General features: G+C 37.1%; 1 protein-coding gene across 7 annotated transcripts in view; it reads left to right on the top strand.

Annotated features, from left to right (window-relative positions):
• The window catches only part of ATP9B (ATPase phospholipid transporting 9B (putative)), a 179,128-nt gene that overhangs the window by 19,133 nt on the left and 132,291 nt on the right, over positions 1-27,704 (top strand). For 4 of the 7 annotated variants that reach the window (XM_080581010.1, XM_080581009.1, XM_080581007.1 and 1 more), the window contains exons 2-5: positions 825-998; positions 11,466-11,616; positions 15,571-15,684; positions 19,540-19,648. In XM_080581010.1, the coding sequence (XP_080437136.1) occupies positions 825-998; positions 11,466-11,616; positions 15,571-15,684; positions 19,540-19,648 (548 nt within the window). Of the gene's footprint in view, positions 1-824; positions 999-11,465; positions 11,617-11,656; positions 14,671-15,570; positions 15,685-19,539; positions 19,649-27,704 lie in introns of those variants that run through there. The other 3 variants (XM_080581008.1, XM_080581011.1, XM_080581012.1) reach the window with 3 other exon arrangements.

The raw sequence follows: 27,704 nt of genomic DNA, 5'->3' as shown, positions 1-27,704 counted from the left end.
AACATGATGATGTTTTAGTTGTTACAGAGCAATGCAGTAAAGAACTTTTCAGCTTCTCATGCTACGCTGCCAGCGAGGAGTCTGGGGGTGCACAAGAAGCTGGGAGGGGACAGACCCAGGACAGCCGACCCAGACTGGCCAAAGGGATATTCTATACCATATGGCATCACGCTGAACAATTAATATGGGGTGGGTGGGGGGGGTGGGGGACAGGACTGTTGCTCGGGGCTGGGCTGGGCTGGGCATCGGTCAGTGGGTGGTGAGCAATTGCGTTGTGCATCACTTGTTTGTACATATTATTATTACTAGTGTTATCATCATTATCATTTCTGTTCATTTTCTGGCCTACCAAACTCTCTTTATCTCAGCCCATGAGCTTTTACTCTTTTTTTCCCTGATCCTCTTCCCCCATGCTGGGGATGGGGGTAGGGAGGGTGAGATGAGCAAATGGCTGTATGGTGCTTAGGTGCCTGCTGGGTTAGACCACGACACAAAGCAAATTCTGTTTAACAAAATCTTGCAAAGAATCCTTTGAAAGTATGACATCGCAGCTCTGTATGTACAAATTCTATATCAAATAGGAATTTCTCTGTAATGATTTATATCAAGGGCTGGATGATTGCAAGCCTTTTTGCTGTATTACCCATTTTTCACAAATCAAAAATTCTTGTTGATATGTTAGGACAAGTACACAAGATATTTGGATTGAAAACATTTCTAATAAAATTCCATGTAGTAAAAATTACCTTTTGTTACTTTATGAGATTCCTGGTAATAAAAAATATGTTGGTTATTGATTTACTGTTTTTATTTCATCTTGCCAGGTACCAAGTGGAAGATGAGTCCTCTCATTTGGATGAAATGCCACTAATGATGTCAGAAGAAGGCTTTGAAAATGATGAGAGTGATTACCACACTCTACCAAGAGCCAGAATTTCTCAAAGAAAGAGAGGCTTAGAATGGTTTATCTGTGGTGGCTGGAAGTTCCTTTGCACTAGGTTTGTCGCATACTAGCACTTTTTATTAAGCTATTTGGTGGATTACCCAAATACTAATTGTGTATTGTATGATATGTGCAGAGTACAGGAGTATAGTATGCTTGTCATGTACCTTTTGACTACTTCGCTTACATTTGCCCCTCCTAGAACATTATTAGCAGTTAATAAAATGTTTGAAAGAGCTGCTGTGTATTTCTCCTGTGTGCTTTGCTGACTTTCAAGAAGGAGGCTTTTAAGGGAGACCAGGTACTGGACTCGTACTAGTCCCAGGTCCATAACAGCATATAGGCATGGTTGTCACTTTTGCTCAAAACTACATCAGGTGAAATGGATTAAAACTTTCCTTGATTTTTTTGAGGGTGCTAATGTGTTAAGTTGACAAAATGCAGATTATAATGAATTTGATGTTGTTGCCAAAATGAAAAAGAAATAACAAATGATTAGTTATAACTTCAGCTTTAAAGGTTTAAAAAATACTTATAACTGTTGGCCTTGGAGTGAATCATAGGTGCAATTAGCTCTTGTGATTTGGTTCTTATTTATAAACTTCATGCCAGACTCAGATGTATGCAGTTGCCTTGGCATAGAAACTTACTAACAAATTGCTAGAAAATTTCTAATTATAGAATTTGCCATCAGGGTGTTTAAAACTAACATTTTATCCTGAATGATAATTAGATTAGATTTGAAAATCAATCATTTGAAGAACAGAGTGAGTGGACTACTTCCAGTGAACTCAAACTTTTTTAGCAGGTAGTTTTAGAATTGGTTTAGATAGACATTTTCACAGGTAGTTTTCATGATACTTAATAAATTCCAGAAGGCCTGTCGGTGTTCTTTTACTTAATCAATTGAAAGCTGTATTTGTGCACTTTTAGTTCTGAAATAATTTTCTTATATAGCTTTACTGTTTACAGAAAAATACAATCTGTGTTGATTTTCTTCTCTCTGTAATGACTTAACAAAAATCCATGTATTAGTGGAAATAAATTGTTGGAAAGTAGAAGGAAGGAAATGAGGAAACAGTAGAATAAGAGTTTGTATATATAGATGATTTTTGGAAGTAGTGTTTTTGTTATAGAAATAGTTTTTTTTTTAATATTTGAAAGTGTTTTAAGAGGCTGTTAATTTTTCTGGAAATATTTTAAAATGTAGATACCTGTCAAACATACTTAAGGTAAGTTTAAATCTTTGAGTATTAGTTACTGTGATAGACAGTTTCTGTTTAGCTCTTACTTCTAAATGAGCAGTCCTTGTGTGTCTTACACATTACTGGACTTCAGTTATGAGACCTTGATTTTAGATAAACTGTCCTGAATCATGCTGAATATAGCTATTACAGTTGTAAATGTCATGCATTTTAGCCTTTGTTTTTCTAAGGAAGTGAGGCATACATGGTGCTCATTCTCAGTCTTTATGCACTTACTGATTTTTCTGGTGATTTGAACAAAACTGCACTGAAGGATGGAGATTTCAGTCGTGTTCCTGAAAATAGTTTCGTAAAAATAGGCAGAATAGTCAAAAGGGCACCCTGTAGTTGCCCTGACAGAGGCACTGAAGAATCTCCAGTGCGTGGAGAGGGGCAGGCAACTGCAAGGCAAGTTTGTTTGAACTCATTAACAATCATAAAGGGGTTTCACAAAGGTCATTGATGCTGAGGATTGCAAAATTTCAAGTTTTATTACTTTTTAAATTTGATAGTTAAATCTGAGCTTTGAGTAGAGTGCAAGCCTAGTAAAAAATTTTTTAAAATTGGATTTTTGAGAATGAAAAGGGAAAGGAAAATGCATTATGGATGAATCATTTTGCAACATTTTATACACATCTTATTGCTGAAGTAGCTTTGCTGATTTACTCAACTGAATTTTGATACATTAAGGAGTCGTTTCAGTCTTGCATTTATACATAGAGTCATTTTAATCTCATTGTAATTTTCTATAACAAGACATGATGACAGATTTTTTTTTTCATGAAAAAAAAAAAGACAATGACCAGATCCTAGCAGAAGCCTGGAATTTCAGTAGGACTTCTGCAGGTAGAGGATATTCACACAGGATAGGTGCAGAGATCTACATAGGCGACTTGGAGAAAATTAGCTGGAAAATGGTTCCCATGGTACCTTGCAGAGATCTTATCTACTGGTCCAGTCAGGCTGGATAAAAAGCTCATTTTGGGTGAGGTTCTGTGTATGTAAATACTTTTTGTGGTAATAGGGAGGTTTCGTTTTGGCTGAAAGCACCCTTGGGGCTTTGTCCTTGGTAGAAGTCAAGGATTTGCATTCAGTGTTAACAGTTACTGTTTTTGGTGGTTTCTCATCATAATTAAACTCCATGAATGTTTATTGGGAGCTACTGAATGCTAGAGTTTTTGAGTTGCCTACTTGCAGCTCATAAAATTGTCTAGGAACATTTGGAAGATCATATGGGAGATGTGGAGGCTACAGTATTGCCATATACTGTGTAGCAGAATCAGGGTGTAAGATATTGGTTTGGTGGAAAACTGGGTGTTGATGCCTTCACAGTTGGAATGGAAAGGAGTATGTGAGAAAATTATTTTCGTTTGTGTTGATGGTAGATTATACAACTTCTGCAAAGAACTGAAATTTACTTGCTTCCAGAAGGCAAGCTGCATTTTTGTAAGTGTAATATTTGATTAAATATCAGATTAAATCAGACAGCATAGCAGTCTGAAACCTGTTCAGTTCAACAGAATGTAAAATTTAACCTTGTTTCTGTGGAAATTAGTATCTCCTACCTGAAATTGGATGACGTTTAAATTTCTACCCACCCAGAACTTCCTTTTGTGTCTTAACTTATATTGTAAGGATTTTGTTTGTTTGTTTGTTTGTTTTCTTTTCAAAGCTGTCATAGAAAGGTGAACACAATATAAAACTATGCATTTGTCTGAAGCCAAGCTCAAGGGGCCCCTGTTTTCTTTTGAATTCTTAGGGAAAATCTTGTGTTTGAGTCCAAAAACACTTTACTTTTTACAAACAAACCAACGCCCAAACCCACTAGTATATTTGTTTTGCATTGTTGGGATTAAACTCATTTTTGGGAGTGGAAGCTTTCCATCTTACTTTGCAGTTTTACAATTTTATATTCTATATATTTTGTTACTTTATTGTTACTAATAATCAGATGGTTGTTTAATTGAAAAAGTTTCACCCTTTTGGCAGGAGCAAATATGGAATATTTGTCAAAGTTCAGTGTACATTAAAATTAATATTGTAAAATGCATTATTCAGCTTTTAACTTGTGTATACAATAGACTGTTGTTGACCAGAACTGAATGGTGTGAACTTTATTTGCAAATCTGCAGCTTTTTTTACATTTGAAAAAAAAATAATAATTAAATCAAATGTCTTTGATTTTGAACAAACTGAAGACTTAATTCAAACAATAAAACTTTTAACTTCAGAAACTGCATATTTCTTGCTTTCATAACACAGTTAAAAGAAAACTGTGATATAGCAGCTGTTTTGTGGCTGTAATCATTTCCCCTTTAACTTACAAAGTCTCTTCAAGCTTGTGAAATTATAATGCACATAGATCAATACTCTGGAGTTCTTTGGGCTGGATTGATTTCTTTCTCATGAGATTTACATTCCACTTGTTATCAAAAAACACTTTGTCCCTATGAAAATGGTGCCATTGAATGGCATTTCCATATGAAGTGAAGGGGATATCAAATGCTCGGATTAATTTGGGCTCTAAGATGGCCTGTACGCTTCCAATTAATCTGCAATGCATTTGTTATGCAGAAGCATGGGAAAATGCTGATCTTTTAAGAATGACATGACCACTGTGTTGCTTTTGGCCTGATTACTGAAGCTACCTGTTGAGTACAATAATTACAGTATGTTTTCTTTGCAGAACTAGTTTCTGCTACTTAAAACCTAATAAGGAAAAGCTGACCCTTGCACACAATATAGAGCTTTTATATTATCTTTCCATTCTGATGAAAATGATGTTTTGTGAAAGATACTGGCAGTTAAGCTTGTAGGATAAAAGTAATGAAAAAAGGGGGAAAAAAGTCCTTATTATTAGAGCTGCAGAGTCATTTGAGACTTTTACTTTAGCTTTTGACTTGGCGAGATGCACTGTATTTATGAAAAGTTAAAGGTCCTTATTTAACAATTGCTGAATGTTTTTTGAGTATAGCGTCAGTGACTTAAAGACTACCGTAGTTCCTTCAAATTGGAAAATAAAAATGTTAAGAAGCAGGTTGGTTTAAAAAAAAAAACAAAAAACCACCCCCTGTTTATGCCTATACATTAAAGTTCTTTTATTCATTTATTCATATATACAATCTGTTATATTGATACATGCATCACAGTTTATAGCTATCTTTCTTTTTTTTTTAAAGCAAGCTTTTTATGTATCTGTTGAACTTTCTAGGCAAGGACATTTGAAATAAATGCTTAAATCAACTAAGAATGTGATTAATCACTGGATTTATAGCCTAAGGTGTTTCCATTAAAGATTTCAGGAAAATCAAGGATCAAGTTTGTGTTGATCATTGTTTTTGGAATTTTTGAAGTTCGGAGAATGTTATTCCAGTTTATCTCCTGATGTTTGTTTCACTCATATTTAGGGGTTACAAAAAGCCCACAAAAGGGTCAGTAGTCTTTCAAAAATTTTCATATCACAGAATATTAATTTGAGAACAGATTAAGTGTGTGTTGGGTTTCAATAATCTGAGTTTCAAAAATATCAGCTAGACTGTTGTTCTTAAAAATCTGAATAAATGTAAATTGGTTTGGATTTGAGGCAAGTGCCCCTCTCTTAGTCTTCCTGTGATACAATGTTTACCGTTCAGACTAAATGAAAAACACTGATTTTGACTCATCGGAAACATTACAGTATTGATTTGGGCACAACCTGTAATATTTTCATTTTTTCTTGTGTCTGAGAACTTCAGTGTTTTTAGCTCTGTGTCAGTCCTTTCTATCAAAGGTATCACAGTTGTTGACTAGTCAGACGTCATTCTTGTGTCTGTACTTTTTGGCATTTGCTAAACTGATGGTTGTTATGACATTTGTTTCAGCTTCTCTATCAATCTGTAATGCAGAAAGTAGAAGAAGGGCTCCATGGCAAGAAAGGCACTAGTTTAGTTGCTTTAGTTAAATGCTTAATTTTAGCAATAGAAAACTCCTTAGTATATGTGGAGATTATTCTACAAAAGAGAGATTTGACTAGTCAAATTCCAAACTGATTTAAACAATGCAAGATTTCAAAGGCCATCATCATATTTCTCTCTACAGGCTTGTAGACAGGAGTTGTCATGCTTCTGTTCACTTTCCTAGAAAAAATAATTTTCCTCAGAACTTTCTTGCCACAGGTCTATATCATCGCTTTCTATTATACAGCTAAGCTTTATCTTCCAGTTGTGTTGTCCTCCACCACATGCCCTGAAAACTAACGTGTTTAAAGCTTTAATTCCACAAGCAGTTTTACTAAGTTTAAGTCCATCTGGCATGAAGTTGAATTGTTCCACCTTATGCTGTGAGCATGTAACCTGTGTTTTTACAACTATTTTTATGATTTTTCTAGATTTTAAAGATCAGGACTGGATTTGCCTGAAATCAGCCCCACTTTTTGTTCCATGTTAGCTTACAGCTGGATCAGTTTGCTGGTCAGGTTAACCCATGCAGTTGCACAAATACTTGTGTCATCACGAGGGAAGGGGAAGAATACACAACTTTATTATAGGAGGTAGATGGTACTAGCCATTTCAGCAGCAGCAGGATAAGTTCACAGTCATTAAACTGATTGTGGAACTGTGACACGTAGAAAGCAGTGCTGTTTGTATTGCTTTAAACTTGCTTGTCATGATCAAGACATCTGTAAGGTTTTTCTGAACTGTTGTATGTTAGTAAACAGAATGATTGCATTTTGAATGTTGAACTAATGCTGTTATCGTTTTTAAAGTAGAATAATTCCTTGTTACTATTTAAAATTGATGGAAAAAAGTTTCTGAATGGACTTATATTTATTACAAAAATAAAATGCATCAAATCAAACTAAATTGACATCAGTCCCATAGCAAAAGCGTCAAAGAGGAAGATTTAATAATACAGCATTTGAAGCTGAAGTCTTGAAATGACGGCTTGTGAGTATTGTGTAGTGGCATTTCAAGAACCAAGTGATGGTTGCTTTGAATAATTTTACTTTTGCATAACCTAGTTTTCTCTAAGAAGACCCAGCAACTTTGAATTTCATTTGTTCTTTGGCAAAATTAGTTTTTAAATAGACCTGTGATAGTACAGGTTACAGACAAAGAACATTTCAAGTGGGACTGTAGTGATGCAAGCGAACTATCAGCCTTTCTCCAGTGCTTATTTGTGTGTACTGTGATACTGCAATTGTGGAAAAACTGTTTATGAAAGGACCTTAAGAGGCTGTCCAGTCAATTCTTCGCCTGCATACTGCCATTATGTTCAAACACCTCACTAGGAAACTTAAATCACTTCTTTTCACGTGCTGGTGTAGTTGAAATCCACTGTTACCACTTTGGCCTGTTCTTTGACTGCAGTGAGTGCTCAAAAAAGGCCTGTCTACTCATTCTTTCCAAATCACTAGTCTAGAACAGACTCCCAACATGATTAAGGCCTCTCCACCAGTATTAAAAATGCAGAGATAGTATCCCAAGGGCGTGGTGGACAACAAGTTAACCATGAGCCAGCAGTGTGCCCTTGTGACCAAGAAGGCCAACGGTATCCTGGGCTGCATTTGGAAGAGTGTTGCCAGGAGGTTAAGGGAGGTGATCCTCCCCCTCTACACAGCCCTGGTGAGGCCACACCTGGAGTCTTGTGTCCAGTTCTGGGCTCCCCTGTACAAGAGGGACATCGGACTTCTAGAGAGGGTCCAGTGTAGAGCTACGAAGATGATTAAGGGATTGGAACATCTGTCCTATGAGGAAAGACTAAGTGATCTGGGTCTGTCTGTTTAGCCTAGAGAAGAGGAGATTGAGAGAGGATCTTACCAACCTGAGGGGACAATGTGAAGTGAATGGGGCCAAACTCTTCTCAGTTGTGGCTAGTGATAGGACAAGGGGCAATTGGTATAAATTGAACCGCAGGAGGTTTGCCATATGAGAAAGAACTTTATAGTTTGGGTGACAGAGCACTGGAACAGGCTGCCCAGAGAGGTTGTGGAGTCTCCTTTGGAGATATTCAAAACCAGGGGTGTTGTCCGTAGGTTGATGATTTCTGGAGGTGCCTTCCAACCTCGGCCATTCTGTGATTCTGATTCTGTGATTCCATTTCACAGCTTTTTTGTTTTTGTTGTTCCCTCTTAACATTGTTATCCCATACTTCTTGTGTCAATGTCTGAGTTGCAGTTATTTATAGGTGCATGTAAGCTCTTTCTGTTCATCTCATTGCTCATAGTTTATACCCTCTTTAGTGCTTCTGTAAACTGATTAGGCAGGGATGCTCTTTCTTTGTGAGCTGAATTTCATCCTTGCATATGGTTATGTGGTCTGCTTCTAGAGCTTACGTTTCTGTTTTCCTTGAAAACGTTTTACAGTGTGGCATTAGGTAAACTTCCCTGTTACTTCTGCTACAGGTAGACTAAATTTTACTATTTATGTTATAGTGGTAGTCTAACAAAGATGTTGGTTGGTTTTTTTTTCTAACTTTATGTAACAGAAGACTTATCTCCTCTTTAACCATTAGCATAATTATAACATCAGTAATACAAGATGAAGAATTTAGCCAAAGAACTGTAACATGGTGGATGAGTTAATTATTTAATGATGGGAGAATTTAGTCATTGCTAGTACTGACTGGTATTAACTAGTATTTTTTAATCTATGTCAGGGTAAGGGGTATTGGGAGGTGTGTCAAGAGGATGCGTGTCAAATTGTATTGGGAGGGTGTCAAGAGGATGGAAGCACACTCTCTTCAGTTGTGCCTAGTGACAGGATGAGAGGCAGTGGGCACAAACTGAAGCACAGGAAGATCCATCTGAATATGAGAGGGCACTTCTTTCCTGTGAGGGTGACAGAGCACAGGAACATGTTGCCCAAGAGAGGTTGTGGAGTCTCCTTTTCTGGAGATATTCAAAACCCACCTGGATGCCGTTCTGCCCAGTGTGCTCTAGGTGATCCTGCTCAGCAGAGGGATTGGACTGGATGGTCTTCAGAGGTCCCTTCCAACCCGAGCCATTCTGTGATTCTGTACTGAAAGTATTTTATTAGGTTTTCCTGTAAAGAATATGCAAATGTTTGCGTGTGTGTGTATTTATATATATATAATATTATATGTATTATGTGTATATATATTATCATAGAATCGTAGAATATCCGGAGTTGAAAGGGACCTATAAGGATCATCGAATCCAGCACCTGGCACCACACAGGTCTACCTGAAAATTCAGACCATATGACTAAGAGCACAGTCCAAACGCTTCTTAAACTCTGACAGGCTTGGTGCAGTGACTACTTCCCTGGGGAGCCTGTTTCAGCGCGCGACAACCCTCTCAGTGAAGAACCTCTTCCTGGTGTCTAGCCTAAACCTCCCCTGTCTCAGCTTGACTCCATTCCCACAGGTCCTATCACTGGTCACTGAGGAGAACAGATTGGCGTCTGCCCCTCTGCTCCCCCTCGTGAGGAAGCTGTAGACCACAATGAGGTCTCCCTTCAGCCTCCTCTTTTCCAGGCTGAACAAGCCAAGTGACCTCAGCCGCTTCTCATACGTCTTCCCCTCTAGGCCCTTCACCTTCTTCATAGCCCTTCTCTGGACACTCTCCAACAGTTTCACATCCTTTTTGTACTGTGGTGCCCAGAACTGTACTCAGTACTTTGAGGTGAGGCCGCACCAGCGCAGGGTAGAGCGAGACAATCATCTACCTCGACTGACTAGCAATGCCGTGCTTGATGCACCCCAGGTTACGGTTGGTCCTCCTGGCTGCCAGGGCACACTGCTGGCTCATACTCAACTTGCTGTCAACCACAACCCCCAGATCCCTCTCTGTGGGGCTGCTCTCCAGCGTCTCGTTGCCCAGTCTGTACGTATAGCCAGGGTTGCCCCGTCCCAGGTGCAGGACCCAGCACTTGCTCTTGTTAAACTTCATGCAGTTGGTGATCGCCCAGCTCTCCAATCTGTCCAGATCTCTCTGCAAGGCCTTTCCACCCTCAACAGAGTTAACAACTCCTCCAAGTTTAGTGTCATCAGCAAATTTTCTCAAAGCACCTTCTAGTCCTACATCCAAATCGTTTATGAAAACATTGAAGAGGACTGGCCCTAAAATGAAGCCTTGGGGGACCCCACTGGTGACCATCTGCCAGCCTGATATGGCCCCATTTACCACAAACCTTTGAGCCTTGCCCATCAGCCACTTGCTCACCCATTGTATGATGTTTTTTTGTCTAGCTGTATGGTAGGCATTTTGTCCAGCAGGATCCTATGGGAAACTCTGTCAAAAGCTTTACTGAAATCCAAAAAATCCCATCAGCTGGTTTCCCTTGTTCGACTAGATGGGTGATCTTATTATAAAAGGAAATCAAGTTAGTCAAACAGGACCTACCCCTTGTGAACCCATGTTGACTGGGACATAATGACTGCGTTGTCCCCCATGTGTGCTTCAATAACTTCAAGGATAACCTTCTCCATAATTTTACCAGGCACTGATGTGAGACTGGCAGGCCTGTAGTTGCCAGGGTCTTCTCTCTTACCGTTCTTGAAAATTGGTACAACATTTGCTAGCTTCCAGTCAACTGGGACCTCTCCAGATTCCCAAGACTGTTGAAAAATACTTGAGAGAGGTCCCACGATAACGTCAGCCAGCTCTCTGAGCACCCTGGGATGAATCCCATCTGGACCCATGGACTTGTATGGATCCATATATATTATTATATTACATATATTATATATTACATATTATATGTATTACACTACTTTGTTACTACATTATTACATATTATTATACATTATTACACATATTACATTATATTACAGTACATTATACATTATATATGTATTGCATATATATTACATATACATTACTATATATAACATAAAACGTGTAAACAAATATATATATTTACATAACATTCATAAAATGGTACAATGGCTTGGGTTGGAAGGGACCTTAAAGATCATCTAGTTCCAGCCCCCCTGCCAAGGGCAAGGACACCTTCCATTAGACCAGGTTGCTCAACTATATATATCTACAGATAGATATTATTTATGTGTTTTTATAGATGTATAAAGTGTATATATGTACATATCCACATATATAAAAGTGTGTGTGTATACATAAATGTGTGAGTATATTTGTGTGTGTGTCTAAGAGTTCTGTGTAATTAACCTAAATATTAGAAGACAACATCATGCTTACTAATTTAGATACAGTGAAAAAAAGCACCTATTTTTCTTAGCTTCAGGATTCCATGTTTGAAATTGATTATCATATACAGTAAATTTTTAGTTTGAAAGTAAACAATTATTTTTCTTTTCAGTTGTTCTGATTGGCTTATAAACATTTGCCGAAGAAAGAAAGAGCTGAAGGCTCGCACAGTGTGGCTTGGGTGTCCCGAAAAGTGTGAAGAAAAATACCCCAAAAATGCCATTAAAAATCAAAAATACAACGTCTTTACCTTTATACCTGGGGTAAGGCTACTAATCGTTTTCTGGTATTGGCCTGACTGTATGTTCTATACTGTTTTCTTTATTTGGCAATTCTGTGAAAAGATCATTTATTTGCCCAGATTCTTCATTTTTTTTCTACCTTTATCTCAATGTCTTTAATTGCAATTGACAGTAAGAGCAAAGCTGCTTTTTTCTTAATTGTATTTTCAAAGGGGTATTTACTAGAGAAGTGCAATTTGTATGACTTGGAACAGTTGGATTTCAGTGAAGCTTTACAAATTTGAGATGCATTTCCTTGCATTTTTCTGTTCATCATTAGAAATTTGTAATCCTCTTTTTGAAACAGGCAATTCTACACTATCAGTTGTGAAAGTGCCACAAAATACTGACTGTAGTTGAGAAACAGTTGAAAATCAATGTACTAATATAGATATTTATGCGTGCTCACTGCCATTGAAAGCACAGTAAATGATGCATTTTGAAATATGAACTCATAAGGAAAAATCTCTTTGGTTTATATGGAAATAAGGCCTAGCTTAGTAGAGTTGTATTTCTTACTGCAGTTTAAAAAAATAATGAAGTCCTTTTAGTTTTGAATGCAATCCTTCAGATAATACTTTTGTTGTGGAGTAGATGCAGGTTTTTTGCTTTCTTTTTTTTCAAGAACCCGTATGTGTCAATTTTTTGCTTATAGCATTTGCAGTCTAGATGATGAAATGTTGTCTGTTTACTTTTCAAAAATTAGTTGCTATAATGAAGTACAACAATAGAGAAGACAGCTGTTGAAGCGTCACCAGTTAACACCTAAAAATGTATACTGATGATATTACAAATTTTGCTAATATGCTTTTGAAATACTTTGTGACATGTTGCAAAAAATGTATTCTACATTTGAATACAGACATGCTTTGTCTTATCTTTTTAAGTGATCATGCAGATTAGTAAGAGTATTGATTCTATTCCTCTAGCCCCTTTGGTCCAGTGACTTGCAGGTGCCTTCTAATACATTTCATTATTAAAACAACAACAACAAAACCAAATGGTTTTGTAATTAAGACTGATCTCCTGTCAAAGAAATAAAATGTCACTTATCACAGGCAGATAAAATACTCTTATCTCTGTTGAACCAAGTAAATATTTTCTTCTGAATTTTAAATTATTAAATACATTGAAATTGGCTAAGCTGCATATGCATTCCTAAAGGTCATAAAATTCATTACGCGTATAGTAAGCTATTGATTATTGTGACTGGAAATCTGCAGTGTAGATTACAAGTCCTAAACTAGATTCATGTTTCCTGTAAGGATCAGTCATAGCTTGCAATTCTCTGTTGAGAGAGTTAATGTTCTTTTTTTGATCTCTTTTGAAAAATTTTGGTTTAACTGCATAGCCAGGATCAGAAATATTTTTTATATATTATTTGGGAATTCTTTAGTAACTTCAGAAGAAAGTGGGATCCTAAGTGCATATCACACAATGTTTGGTGAAAATAAAATGCTTCTCAATTTTAATTTTAGACATAAATTAACACTTTTAATTGATTGGAAGTACTCTGTAGCTATCTGTATTTGCACTGTTCTACTACAAATAATTTGTCGGGAACACAGTTGTATTGGTTCCAAATCCATAGATGTAACTAAGTTATAAATGTTGACCTGAACGAGTTGCCCCGGTTGAAATCATCATTTGAAGATTAGTCTTTTGTTTAGGATCGTATTTTTTTTAACATTGCAACTGACAATTTTGGGTAGTTTTCAATGATTATATAAAGCTTGTACTTTGATATAAAACGTTAAGGTTAACAGAATCTTACTGGCTAAAAGAGCTCTAATGTTTCCAAATTTAGTTCTAATTCCTTACCTTTATATAAAATACTGCTTGTACCAGATCGTGCAGTTTCTTTACTATTTCCTCTTCATCACTTGGTACAGCTGTTTAGGAATTTTACGGTAATTTCCATAAATAACATCTTTTTGACTTTACAGTTTTGTCAGTTCCAAATTTGAAAAAATCAGAAGATTTGAGGTTGTCTAGGTAGCCTTTTAGCAGAACAGTAGTAATATAACGCTCTTGCAAGACACTGGCGACATTAAGGTGCTGCTACTTTGCCAGAAAGACACGTTGAGATTAACTTTTCTGAGTTTTTTTCCTAGGGCTTAGTTTTTTACATAAGTAATAACGTTGCACTGATGAAAGCAATAGATATCTGTCAAGTAGCTTTGACTTTCATGCAGAGTCATTGCAATGTCAACTGAATTGTAAACTTAAAAGATAGAGATACTAATTAAATGTGGTTTTGATCTGTTTTGAAACTTTTGGCTTTGAAGCAATTTATTACTCACTGTGGAGTTACAATTCTAGAATAATATTGCAAGTTCAGTAGCCACTTCTAGTAGCTAGCCACTCCCTAGTAGTTAGAGGTGTCATGTTATACCAGATGTCAGCATCTGTCATTCTTTTGGAATATGGAACAATTTGTTCTGTGGTGAGGGTACTTTGTCTTCAATTAGAACTGGAACAATTATCTCGGAGTTTAGACCAAACTTTTATTTATTAATAGACACATCCTCTGTATCAGTATTTATTACAAAAGGTTCTTTTGAGAAATTTAGTGCTAAGTCATTTTTCCAGATCACTTCACGTCCATGTTATTATTAATATTGCATAGTTTAAACTTTCTAAAAACTTAGTAAACTGTCATTGCTTTCATTAAAAAAAAAAAAGTTGGTCTTGCTATGGAAACTGAAGAACACTACCTTATTCTCAGATTCCATCTGATAGCCTTTTGGAAGGAGAACAATACCTACCCACTCTCCCTGGATCATTTCTGTAGTCATTTTGTCTTCCTAAACAACATTTATTCTTGAAGGCTGAGTAGTTTCATTATTTTTAAGAACTGTGGGAAGTGGTAATTTTGAAGGAACGTGTCTCAGCTGATGGTAACCTTGGCCCCTTTAAAAGCTGAGAATCTTCAGAGAGAAACAGATGAGTTGTAGATCTTCAGCTTGTACAAGAGTAGAAACTTCAGTGGCTACATGGAAGAGGGAGTGTGCTGAGGGAATGTGGTGAATGAAAGTAATTAGGAATTGATGTGTACTGTTTTCTCTATGTGCTGCAGATGGGGTTGAAGTTTTAGGGTATTCTCACGCTGATGAAGAGCAATATCGTATATCTTACTCAGTTTTCTTACTCTGTAGAGGTTAAAATGACAAAGTCTAAAATAATATAATACTTTTGTAAATGGGGTTTCTGTTCATTTGATGCCAATGATTTTTTATTTTTTTATTTAAGGCTGAGCTGTGAATATTGTAAGAAAGGAAGCATCTTAAGACAGATAATGCAGAATTGAAGTATTGGTACTTAACAAAAAGATGTAATGCTGTATTTTTAGGAAGAAAAGATTTAGCAGCTAAAAATGAGAACTTTAAGCAGTGAAAGTTCAGATACAGTCTTCTGTGTTTTTATTGGCACTTTAAGAAAAAAATAAAACTTAACTCACTTGGTTTCATAAACAAAAGTAACTATTGTGAATATAAAATTATTACAAGATGCTTCTACAAACATCTGAATTCCATTTTCTGTTGAAATTCCATAGTGAATCTTTGCACTGTGATCTTGATATGTATATAATATTTTTAAAGACTGATGAGCTTACATAGTTCAGTTTTCAAAATGTCAAAAAATCAGCAAATTGCTTTTCCAGATTGAAAAGAGGCATTCATATCAGAGGAATTTTCTCAACAAAAATAGCATTATAATGTTAAAATAATAATAATATATATAGTATTGGGGGTATTATACTGTACTATACAGTACAATATACTGTACAATATGCTGTACTGTATAGCACAGTTATAGTACTATGTGTTTTAGTATGCCATAGGTTTTGTATCTACTGTCACGATAAAGTGAATTTTATGTATACTATACGCATAAATATTAAGGAATTTATCTATTTTGTGTTTCTCATTTTAGGTTTTATATGAACAGTTCAAGTTTTTCTTGAATCTCTATTTTCTCGTCGTGTCCTGCTCACAGTTTGTACCAGCATTGAAAATAGGCTACCTGTATACGTACTGGGCTCCTCTGGTAAACAGAAAAATGCTATTAAAAAGAGGGTTTTTTAAACTTCAGCTGAAGAGTTCATGTACATATTTCATAGATTTTCATCTGGTAAACTACACTGATGAAATATGTAGCAGAAGTAAAATACTTAATTCAAAGTACAGTATTACAGCAGATATTGCAGAAGGTGTTGTTTGTTAACCCTTTTTATTAAGTGGCTAGTCTGAATCAGTAATGTTCCTTTATAACAGTTGGTCTCTTGAGAGATTGAAAAGAGGAAAACAAAAACCAACAAACAAACAAAAAAGAAAAAATTTAGCTGGTAGAGAACTTTATTGGCAGCATTCAATACTTGTGTGTTATTTTTTTTTCTGTTTTTGTTCACTATTTTATGTCTTAAGGCTAGGTCATAATTGAAAGCATACATTTTTGCATTCTTATGGTATTGGTTTTGATCCTGTACTTTTTTCACAAAAAAATGCATAAATATTAAAAAATAAAAAAGTAACAATTAAGCTGTGAGTAAAGCAGGAGGAAAAGGTATTTTGAAAATAAGTTATGCATTAAACATGCTTTTCCTGACTGATTGCATTGCCAGTTGCACTGGTTTCCTTTCAGTATGTCTATTATTGAACATTCTGCAGTATATTCTTGGGAAACTGTTCAAATAGTTGCTTCTGACTTACAATTTTCAAACCTCAGGAAAAACTGTCCTCTGAAGAAGAGGCTGTTATGGTAGTCTGCCAGCTATATTCTTGTGATTTTGAATTCATATATTATTTTAACTGAATCATTACCTTTTTTTTTTTTTTTCGTTTTCCCATCACCATTGCCCCAGGTGTAAAAGCAGACCAGGAAGAACAAATACCTTATTTTCTAAATTTATTTTTAAAATTGTATTTTTCACTAGTGTTTATTGCAAGAGGTGTTCAAGAGGAGTAGTGACATGCTGACTGCTTGAGTAAAGGTTGTTTTTCAGTCATTCTAGTAAATATTCTGGATTGATTTAATTGCTGAGACATAAGACCTTTTAAGTACTGATAAATGAAGAGGCAGTCCTGGAGATTCTTCACACCTCCATGTCCAGACAACTATTGCTGCAACAAAAAACACTTCCAAGACAGAAAAAATGTTCAACTGTGGGAGTTCTAAAATGAATATTTACAAAGGTCTTTGTTAGTGACCCAGTAACAAAAGACAGAAGTTAACCTTGTTTGGAAGTTGGTCTCTTAATTGTGAAGTGCTGTATGTTAATGGGGTAGTAAGGAGAAAAAAAAATCAGGCATATCAGCCCATTTTATCTCTGTCAAAAAAATAAAATAATAATAATACTGTATAACACAGAATCTGTTTTGTATAGACCTGTGGGTGTTCTTCAGGGATATTTTGAATAATGTTTCTGGTTTTCACATCTTGCACAAACTGAGATCTTGTTGCTGGTGCTTAGTTTTTGGAAAACTCATTTGTTTCTACTTGAGTAGCTGACTTCCAGGTAAACAAGATTAACTGTATGTTGAGTAAGGCTCAGTATGTATGATGAAAATATAAAACATTTATGTCAGACCCCCTGGGTTGTTATTGTGGCTTGGCAGATGAGGGTATTTCTTTCCTTTTTTTTTTTTTTTTTTTTTCTCCTGGAAGAGCATGTAAATTGTTGGGAAATGTTCATCAAGAATAAGAGGAGTAGCTATAACTTATTTTTGGCTCGTGTTTTCTCTCAAGAGTTTAAAATAAACAAAAATTATTCAGCACAATACTTAAAACCACAGAATAGAAGCTGACTGTCTTCTAAAAGGTGGGTGTTTTTTGTCACTCTGCCTCTTCCCCTCCCCTTTCTTCACTTTGCACTTAAATCAAGCACCAGAGTTCTTCAAACAAGGCTGTATTTTACTCCTTTGTTGTCATTTGCATAGTAGAGAATAGAACTCTTCTTTCAAGTCCAACATCCAAGGATGTAAGGGACATAAATTTGATTGGAAGCTGTGTGCTAAAGATTTTTAACCACCTATAAAGAAAGACAACAGAAGGAGTTTTCTTGTTAGATTATCTTTCAGCTCCCCTTTGGAAGAATGTCCAGTTCCTTTGGGTAAATGAGGAAAAAGGGATGTGTTAAATACTTCCTTATAGTCATGGTCATTTGTATGGAGCTACCCAGCAGGTGATTTCCAGGAGAAATTCTTGAAATTAACACCTCACATTCTGTGCTTTGATTACTGCCTAGTGAATATGATACGTGCAAGTGGCAAATATTGGAAAGCATTTCAAGAGTTCCTTTCTTATGCTACTAAAATATTTCTGTTGTCAAAGCTCATGAAGATAATACAAAATGCTGCCATAAGAGGGGGAAAAACCCTACTGCTCTAAAGCGTAGAGATGGTGGTTAGGGGCACTAGCAAATGGCCATTCAGAATGGCAATGATTTAAGGTGTCTGGAGAAAATGAAGATAAACAATTTTATAAAAATTAGAGAAAACTTTTATTCCAAGTAAAGCAGCATGTCAGTCCTGTCAGATCCTCAGACACTTTTCAGAATATAGTTGACCGATTTTGTAAAGTACTTTCATATTTCTGAGGGTTGAAAATGGAGTTCTAAGGCAGGCCTGTCTGAACCTCCTGCTATCTCAAAGGGCTAAATTAAGATCTGAAACTTGGGTTTAAATAATACTAGCATGTATTAGGGGATTTGGTGTGAGGAGTGAGCAGGAAGGTGTTTTAGGCAGTTTCTAATTTAATGGATGTAGCTAGTGTAAACATGAACAAACAAGAACTATGTAACTATAAGCCTGCAACAGATTAAACCTTAGAATTCGGGGCTGGAAATGCAAAATGCCCTTGCTATTGGAAAGAAATATTGTAGTCAAGACTGTTCTAAAAAAGCTCCACATCTTGACTTCTTTCTGCTGAGAAAGTAGGGGAAGGCTGGCAAACACTGTTGGAATTTTGCAAGAAAGTAGTCTAATGGCTTATATTTTCTGGCATAGGAGGAAAATACTGATGTGTTTCTGAGTCCAAATGGATAATCTAAAGCCTTATCTGTTGGAGGATTTGTGAATAATTTTTTTAGTAATCTTGTATGACAGTAATTAGCTCCCTTTACTGTCATAAAATGTTATTTCTCTTCCACTGATGGAGAAAGACTAAGTACTTGATTTCAAGTAGCCAGAAACCATATCTGAGAAGAATTAGAAAGAGAGAGGGGAAACTCCTACAACTATATCCCTGAACTGTTCTGTATTCCTTTTAGCCAGCATATTATTTGTGTGGCCAGAAACTTAATTATATGTGGAACTCTCTGCACTTCCAGTGTTAGCTGCAGTGGCAGTGTCCTGTGAAGCCAAAACATTTAGATACTTAATTTTTCAGAACAGAACCCTTTTTTTTTTTCTTTGTCAATATTTGTAGTGTGATGGTAAATAAGTGTAAGATGGCAAAAATAATTAAGCATCTGTTACCTTTTCATTTCTATCTGTTAGGCAAAAGGCAGTGAATTTACCAGTATTTGAACTGGAGACTTTTTAAATGTTTGTTGTAAAGCCCCAGATTTTTCAGAAGATGGGGAAATAAGCTTAAAAAACTGTAAATCTGTCTTTTACTTTTTTGAGGCATTTAATTTTTTTTTACATTTCAGTTTATATCTAAATTAGACATAATTTGAATATCCACATTTTCAAATTATATGTATATGGTATACAAGTATGATTTTCCTTTTTGGACTAAAAATTTAACAGATTGAAGAAAACATTTGAAAAAGAAAAAATCCGAATGAATGAAAAAGTAAATATTCTAAGTTCATGTTCTTAGTTTATATAGTGTTCCTGCTTGTGTATTTCTGTTCTAGCATTTTGACAATTCTGAGTTGCATCATTGTATCTTTAACAGGGATTTGTTTTGACAGTCACAGTGGTACGGGAAGCTGTTGATGAGTATCGTCGTTACAAGAGAGACAAGGAAATGAACTCACAGTTGTATAGCAAGCTGACAGTACGAGGTTAGTAAAACCATTTGTATAAATCCTTAAATATTTAATCTTTTTGTCATACACATAGAAAGTAATACTGTAAATCTTTGGCTTGTAAAGGAAATGTATATTACTGTATATATCTTTGAAATATGCTATTTTGCACTGTTACTTCAGTGTGCTGTACTCTGAAATCGATCTGAACAGTAAATCGGCAGCACTGTCAGTTGTATATCAAGTGCATATATGAAATAAGGAATCAGTAACTAAGAAATACAATCTAATAACATTTCTGAGTGTTTCAATCTTAGTAGATATATTTTTACATAAGAACAGGTTGATGTATTGAGAGTCAGATAAGTATTAAAAATACTGTTTTTAATTTTTGCATATCATTTGAAATCATGTGATTGCATAATAGGAACAGAATGCTTTAACATCAGTGGTATTCCCCAGGGCTCAGTACTGGGGCCAGTTTTGTTTAATATTTTTATCAATGACATTGATAAGGGGATTGAGTGTACCACCTCTTTACTGGTGTCTGGGATTGCAGCACCTTGCCCTTGGGCTTGTTGAACCTCATTCGGTTCACATGGGGCTACTTCTTAAGCTTGTCCAGGTCCCTTTGGATGACATCCCTTCCTTCTGTTGTATCAGCTGCTCCACTCAGCTTGGTGTCATCTGTAACATTCCCGAGGGTGCACTTGATCCCACTGTCTCTGTCATTGATAAAGATATTAAACAGTACTGGTCTCAAGACAGACTCCTGAAAGACTCCACCCATCACTGTACATAGAGCCATTGACTGCAGCTCTCTGGCTGCATCCATCTAGCTAATTCCTTATCCACCAAATAGTCCACCCTTCAAATCTGTCTCTCTCCAGTTTGGAGGTGAGGATGTCATGTGGGACCATGTCAAAGGCCTTGCAGAAGTCTGAATAGATGACATCGGTCAGTCTTCCCTTGTTGATTGATGCAGTCACTCCATCATAGAAGGCCACCAGTTTGCTCAGGCACAATTTACTCTTGATAAAGCCGTGTTAGCTGACTTGGATCACCTCCTTATCTTGCACATGCCTTAACATTGCTTTCAGGAGGATCTGTTCCATGGTATTCCCTGTCACAGAGGTGAGGCTCACTGGTCTGTAGTTCCCTGGATCTTCCTTTCTACCCTTCTTAAAAATGGGAGTGATGCTTCCCTTTCTCCAGTCACCAGTGACTTCACCTGACTGCCATGGCTTTTCAAAAATGATGGAGAGAGGCTTGGCAACTACATCAGCCAGTTCCCTCAGGACCCTGGGATGCATGGCATCGGGCCCCGTAGACTTGCATCTGTTCAGTTTCATAAGGTGCTCTCAAACCTGCTCTGTGCTTATAGGGGGAGGGACTCTTCCCCAGCCCTCACCTACACTTTCAGAGACGTGAGAGACATGGGAAGCCTGATTGGCAGTGAAGACTGAGGCAAAGAAGTTGTTGAGTACCTCAGCCTTCTCCATGTCTGTTGTTACCGGCTCTCCCTTCTCATTTATCAAAGGGGTTACACTCTCCTTGGCCTTTCTTTTCTGAACAATGTACCTATAGAATCCCTTCTTGTTATTTTTTGAATCCCTTGTCAAGTTCAGTTCCATTTGTACCTTGGCTTTCCTGATCCCATCCCTACACATCTGGATGTGGCATCTCTGTACTCTTCCCAGGCCACATGCCCCTGCTTCCACTGCCTGTGCATTTACCTTTTTATACCTGTTTGTCCAGCAGCTCCTTACACAACCATCTTGGTTTCCTGCTTTCCCTGCTTGATTTCTTACATGTAGGGATGGAGAGTTCTTGCAGTCTAAGAACAGTGTCCTTAAAGAGTTGCCCATTCTGATGAGTTCCTCTGTTCCTTAAGGACAGCATTTCAGAGGATCTCATCCACTAGTTCTTTAAATAGCTGGAAGTTTGCTCTTCAGAAGTTTTAGGGTCCTGTGTTTGCTTTTTGCCAAGCCCATATATCCTGGGGTCACCAACTCAACCAGGGCATGGTCTCTGCAGCCTAGACTGCTTCCAATCTTAACCTCTTTAGTAAGTTCATAGTTGAACACCAGGTCAAGTAACGCTTCTCCTCTGGCTGGTTTGTCTAATATCTGGACCAGGAATTTACCCTGATGCACTCGACAAGTCTCCTGGATTGCTTACAGCCTGCTGTGTTGCTTTCCTGCAGATACCTGGTTGGTTGAAATCAGGACGAGAGCCTGTGAGCATGATGCTTGTTGTAGCTGAAGCAGGAAGGCCTCATTAACAGGCTCCCCTTGATCAGATGGTCTGCAGTAAACCCCAACCATGAGGTGTCCTTTATTGGTTCGGTCCTCAATTTTTATCTGCAAGCTCTCAACCTGTTCTTTGCAATCTATCCATTTCTTAAAAGAGAGGGCAACATCAACCCCCCCCCCACCCCCACCCCCCGCTTCTCAGCCCATCTCTTTTGAAAAACTTGTAGCCCTTAATTGCGGTGTGATTCCATTTGTGTGATTTGCCCCAAAAGCCATTGATAACAATTAGATCATAGTTTTCTAATTGCACTGTGGTTTCCAACTCCTCCTGCTTGTTTCCCATGCTGCGTGTCAGTGTAAAGGCACTTCAGCTGGGCTACTGGCTGCATCACCTTTTTAGAGGAGCCCATCCTAATTTGTTTGGGACAATTCACAGATATTTCCCTGTTGCTTCCTAAAGTGTTGGTGTTTGTTTGTTCTTCTCTGTCACTCTGTACATCCCCCTCCCCTGCTGAATCTAGTTTAAAGCTCTGCTAAACAGAGTATTATTTACAAAGTAGGATAGTGAGAAATAAAACCCACCTTCCTCACACACTCTTTCTTCCCAGGCTCTACTTCACTCCCAGTTCTTCCTACTCCCAGTGCAGGAGGATGAGGAATGGGGGTTGCAATCAGACCATAACACCTTCTTTGTTGCTCCTTCCTTTACACACTCTTCCCCTGCTCCAGCGTGAGGTCCCTTCCATGGGATACAATCCTTCACGAAGTGTTCCAGTGTGAACTTCCAGTGGTCTGCAGTTCAAGAACAGCTCCTCCATGGGCTGTAGTCCTGTAGGAACAGACTGCTCCAGCGTGGGTCCCCCGCAGGCTGCAGTTCCCACCAGACAGCCTGCTCCACAGTGGGCTCTTCTCCATGGGCTGCAGCTTCCTTTACAGCACACTGATCCGTGGTGTCATGTCCTCCACAGGCTGCAGTGTGAATATCTGTTCTGGGGTGGCCCTCCATGGGCTGCAAGCCGACAGTTTGCTCCACCACGGTCGTCTTGACAGGATACAGGAGAATCTGCTCCGGTATATGGAGCACTCACTCCTTCATAGACCTTTTTGTCTGCAGTTTTCTCTCACAGTTTTCTGACTTCTCTCTCACAGAGCTGCAGTTCAGCATTTTTTATCCTTTCTTAGTTATGTTATCGTAGAAGTACAACCAGCATTGCTCACTGGCTCAGCTTTGGCCAGCAACAGGTCTGTTTTGGAGCCAGCTGGAACTTGCTGTGCCTGACATGAGGCAGCCCCTGGTCTTTTCTGACAGAGACCACCCTGACAGCCCCCTTCTGCTACCAAAACCTTGCCATGTAAACCCAATATACCATTTTAAAAAGTACTTGGAAGGTGAGTAAATGGTGAGTAGTCATATTAGTGATGACATAACCTAGCAGCTGTGAGGAATAGGAAACAGTATGGAAACTTGCATTGCTTTCTGGGATTTGCATATAGCAGGGAGCAACGTAGCAACTATTGTTCTTCCCTTCCTTGACAGCGTGAAATAGCTTTATCAGCATTTAGAGATACCACTGTGGGAAAATTGCAAGTGGGATAGCTATCATTTGTTTAACACAAGTGGTTGCAATGCTGGCCTCCAGATCTTTGTAGTCTTTAATACAGTCTGTAAAGAAATAGACTCTTACAGTTTTTCTTTCAAAGGTGTAATTTAACCTGCTATTTGGTTTTAGTGGTTTTTTAGATCTGTTACATGTGACACTGAACACCTTTGAAATAGATACTACATCCTGCCGTATTCAGTAGTAGTGTTAGTGATCTGAAATTCTTAGTTCTGGAAGCAAGTCTATAGTTTAGAGTTATCGGTGTGATGCAAATGTCAAGACTGAAATTTGCAGTGTTAAGAGCTAACCTTGGTGCCTTTTGTGTCTGTCATTTCACTTTCCTCTCTTGCCTTCTAAACAAGTAGGAGGAATTCTCAGCATTTTTCAAATATTATGGATATTGGAGGTTCTGGTAAATTGCTAGGCATTTAAATGGCACTTAAATAGCTGTTTTGGAATCCTGATTTCCTCTTTCCCAGTGCATGTAATATTTTGTTAAATATGTGTATTTAAGAAACTTCACTTTGTAGCTTCTCCTAGAAATAAGTCATCAAATTAAAACCCCATTTGATCACCTTGACACTGCTCTTTTCGAGGCATGGAATATAAATGTTCAAATTGTGTAAGACAGTATGTAGCAATTATTTCAGGAACTGACACACAGAGTAGGAATGTGTTCAAAACAGAAGCTTTAAAAATGCCTTTTTTAGTAAGAAAAGGATAGTCAACTTTTACCTACAAATATGTATGTTTATTTCAGCTTTCTAATTTTGGTGTCAGTGTCATCACAGAATCATAGAATGGCCTAGGTTGAAAAGGACCTTAAAGTTTCAACCCCCCTGCTCTGGGCAGGGTTGCCAACCACTAGAGCGGGCTGCCCGGAGCCACATCCAGCCTGGCCTTGAATGCCTCTGGGGATGGGGCATTCACAACCTCTCTGGGCAACCTGTGCCAGTGCCTCACCACCCTCTGAGTGAAAAGCCTCCTCCTAATATCTAATCTAAATCTCCCCTGTCTTAGTTTAAAACCATTCCCCCTTGTCCTATCACTATCAACACATATAAACAGGCATTCCCCCTCCTGTTTGTACGCTCCCTTCAAGTACTGGAAGGCTGAAATGAGGTCTCCGTGGAGCCTTCTCTTCTCCAAGCTAAACAAGCCCAATTCCCTCAACCTTTCTTCACACGAGAGGTGCTCCAGCCCTCCAATCATCTGGACCTGTTCCAAGAGCTTCACATCCTTCTTGTGCATGATTTCATACTTGGTTTATGTTCTGTTTGTTGTTTTTTGTTTATGTTTGTTTGTTCGTTTGTTTTTAAGACACTGATACTCTACAGAAGTAAAGATTCAAGATCTTTGCTTACAATCAAGTCTGAAGCACACATTGGCTTTGCTGTGATTGCTGAGCTAACAATATTTTGAGGTGTAGCCACTTTTAATAATGAAAACATTGTTACAGTCCCCAGTCAAAATTAAGCTTTACTAAAAAATGCAACAAACACATATGTAAAATAATAGATATTTATTCACACTTCTTTCATAATATAGGATTTGTTTATCATAAAACATTCTGAAACTGAAAGGTATTATTTTGAGGCAAAAAGTTGAATTGCCAGCTACGATAAAATTAAACCAAGATCTTTACAGATGTTGAGGATTTAGATACTTATCTGAGCAAATTAATAAAGTCAAGAACTACACCTCTTCAAACTACTTTTATAAGTAACTTTCAGTATAATCTGCCAATTTTTTTTAAAATTGGCAGTACTCTTCAAGTGGAAAAAATCAGTTGGGTTTGCTATACTAAGCTACAGGCTAATGGTTTGGAGAAAGAAGGCTTTGTTACTTGTGAATGAACAAACTTGATACTGATTTAATTAAAAGCCTGAAAATCAATGCCACTGTTAAGAGTTACTTTTCAGAGTGGAACTGCACTTCATATTTCTGTAACATCTTTTTTTTCCCCTAGTGATTTTATGACTTGTGTAGGTTTTACAGCCTTTTCTTTGAAACAAGTACTTTTACATCTCAAAGATGGAGCAATTGACATAGAGAGGTTAAGCAGGTTGCCTTTGCTCAAATGGGGAAGTAGGAAGACTAAAAGTTTGCAATGTTCAGTGTTACCCTTTGTTTAATTGTGCTATTCTCATTTTTATCTTCCATGATCACTTCTAGTTAGATGTTTGCCATAGGGAAATACATTTGTAGCAAGATAAGCTACTGTTACTTGAACTGTGGTTAATTATTTGTATAGACGTAGTAAATGCAGTCTGTTTTGTAAGTTAAAATCTTCTTATACCACATTGTAATAGATTAAAATCAGGAGTTTTTTGGTGTTGCTATTGTTGCTATTGGTGTTGCCTTTCTGTGGAGTCATTTTTGGCCTGAGGTACTCCCCAAATACCTAAAATACATAAATGACCTGCATATTCTGGAGATATTCAAGGCTTGTCTGGACGCCTACTTGGGCAACCTGCTCTAGGGAACCTGCTTTGGCAGGCTGATGATCTCTTGAGGTCCCTTCCAACCCCTACAATTCTGTGATTCTGTGATATTGCTAAGTGTAAGAAGTACCAGCTTTTTAAGTTGTTGGATTCACACTGGTAACTCTTGAAGTCTTAGAATTTCTTTTTAGTAAGATAAGATCTTGAATTGATATTTGTTCTAGTCAGTGAGTTAACTTTTTATTTTATAATGAGCCATTCTAAACAGAAAATCAAGTGAGAATGGGACTTTGTTTTAAGTGTTGCTTAATTTAGGTAGCAACAGCCAGCTTAATGTCTACAGACTTATTCTGATCCATGAAATAACTGATGTTAGGCAGTTTCCTTTTTCACATAACATGGCAAAATTCAGTTTTCAACCATTCCTTGCTGAATTTGTAGTATGTAACCTTGTATGAGAAGCTGAGATTAATAAAATAATTCCATTTAGGCTTCAAACATGAAATATTTAAGTCTTCACTGCATCTTTAAAGGACATTTAAGAATGCAGTGAATTTAAAAATAAAAGCAAGAACTGTGTGGAATTGAGAAAATATCAGTAACTGCTATACATAAGGAGAGAACAAAGTCTGAAAGCTAGTATGTTTCCTTTAAAATCTGATTGAGAAATCTGTTTTAAAGAGCTACAGTGACATGAGTAATTTGTTTTATTTTTGAACTTCTGTTTATGCCCTGTTCCTAAAATGCTACCTTGCTGAGTTTTTATCTCAATTGACCTTTTTTAAATTGCAAAACAGTCTCTTTCAAGTCATTGTGTCCAGTGAGTTTTGAGTCATTTATACCTGTTATCTGCAACTTTAAAATCAGGTATTTGTCAGAATTGCTTGATAATTATTGTAATATTATTGCACTGAACTAAAATCTGTATTGAAATCTCTTATAATATTAGAATGTCAGCTGATCAAGAACAGGGCACCCCTGTGCTTTTTCAAAAGTTGCTGTTTTTAAAAGAACAAACATTTCTGAATCTAGAGACACAACATTATGTCTGTATTGCTTATAACGTTTCAAACCTACAGATGACTTTGTTCCTGGTATTTAGACCATTTGGAACACAGATGCGTATTCATAAAGGATTGTATCAATTTAATTTAGTTGATCAGGGAAACTGTAAGCAGCATCATTTCCACTGAAAAACCGGCATCATCACCTTTGACTAACTGTAGCTTAATGGTGTCAGTTTTTTTCAGTTCCCCATTATATTGTGTATACTCTAATTATGCTGACTAGTAGATACCAGGTAAAACTTTCATATGGTCTATAATTGACTGCTTTCATACAGGAGTTTGATATTTACTGGTAAGAGACAAGTTCTGTTGCCAGCTCCAAAAGCAGTACTTCAGACAGTGCTCAGGGTATGATATGTAAGTTTAGAATTTTGAAATTACTTCTAAAATCTCTCAGAAGTTACTGTTCTTTCAGGAGCTTCTTTCATAAAGATGCTTACTAATAAAAAGAAACAGTCTTTTCTAATATACTATATACCTAGATTTTGTTTACTTAATTTCTTAAATTTTTACGTGAAATACTTGTTATCACATACAAGTTATTAGTTTTTTCAAATCATTGTAATTCTCTTCAAAAAGCTTTATCTTGAGAGTGTAATGAATTACTACAGACACGTTTCAGTGTTCCAGTTCTGTGTAATTCTGTGTGTTGCTTTAGGCGAAAGCCTTGCGCCTTGGTGGACTATAAAGTCTGGATGCGCAGCCACTTCTGACAGCTTTGGACT

Source organism: Anser brachyrhynchus (genome assembly GCF_964034855.1).
Source record: "Anser brachyrhynchus genome assembly, chromosome: 2".
NCBI classification, from domain to species: Eukaryota; Metazoa; Chordata; class Aves; order Anseriformes; family Anatidae; genus Anser; species Anser brachyrhynchus.
Note: the sequence above shows the minus strand (reverse complement) of the source record. Positions and strands in the feature narration are given on the sequence as shown.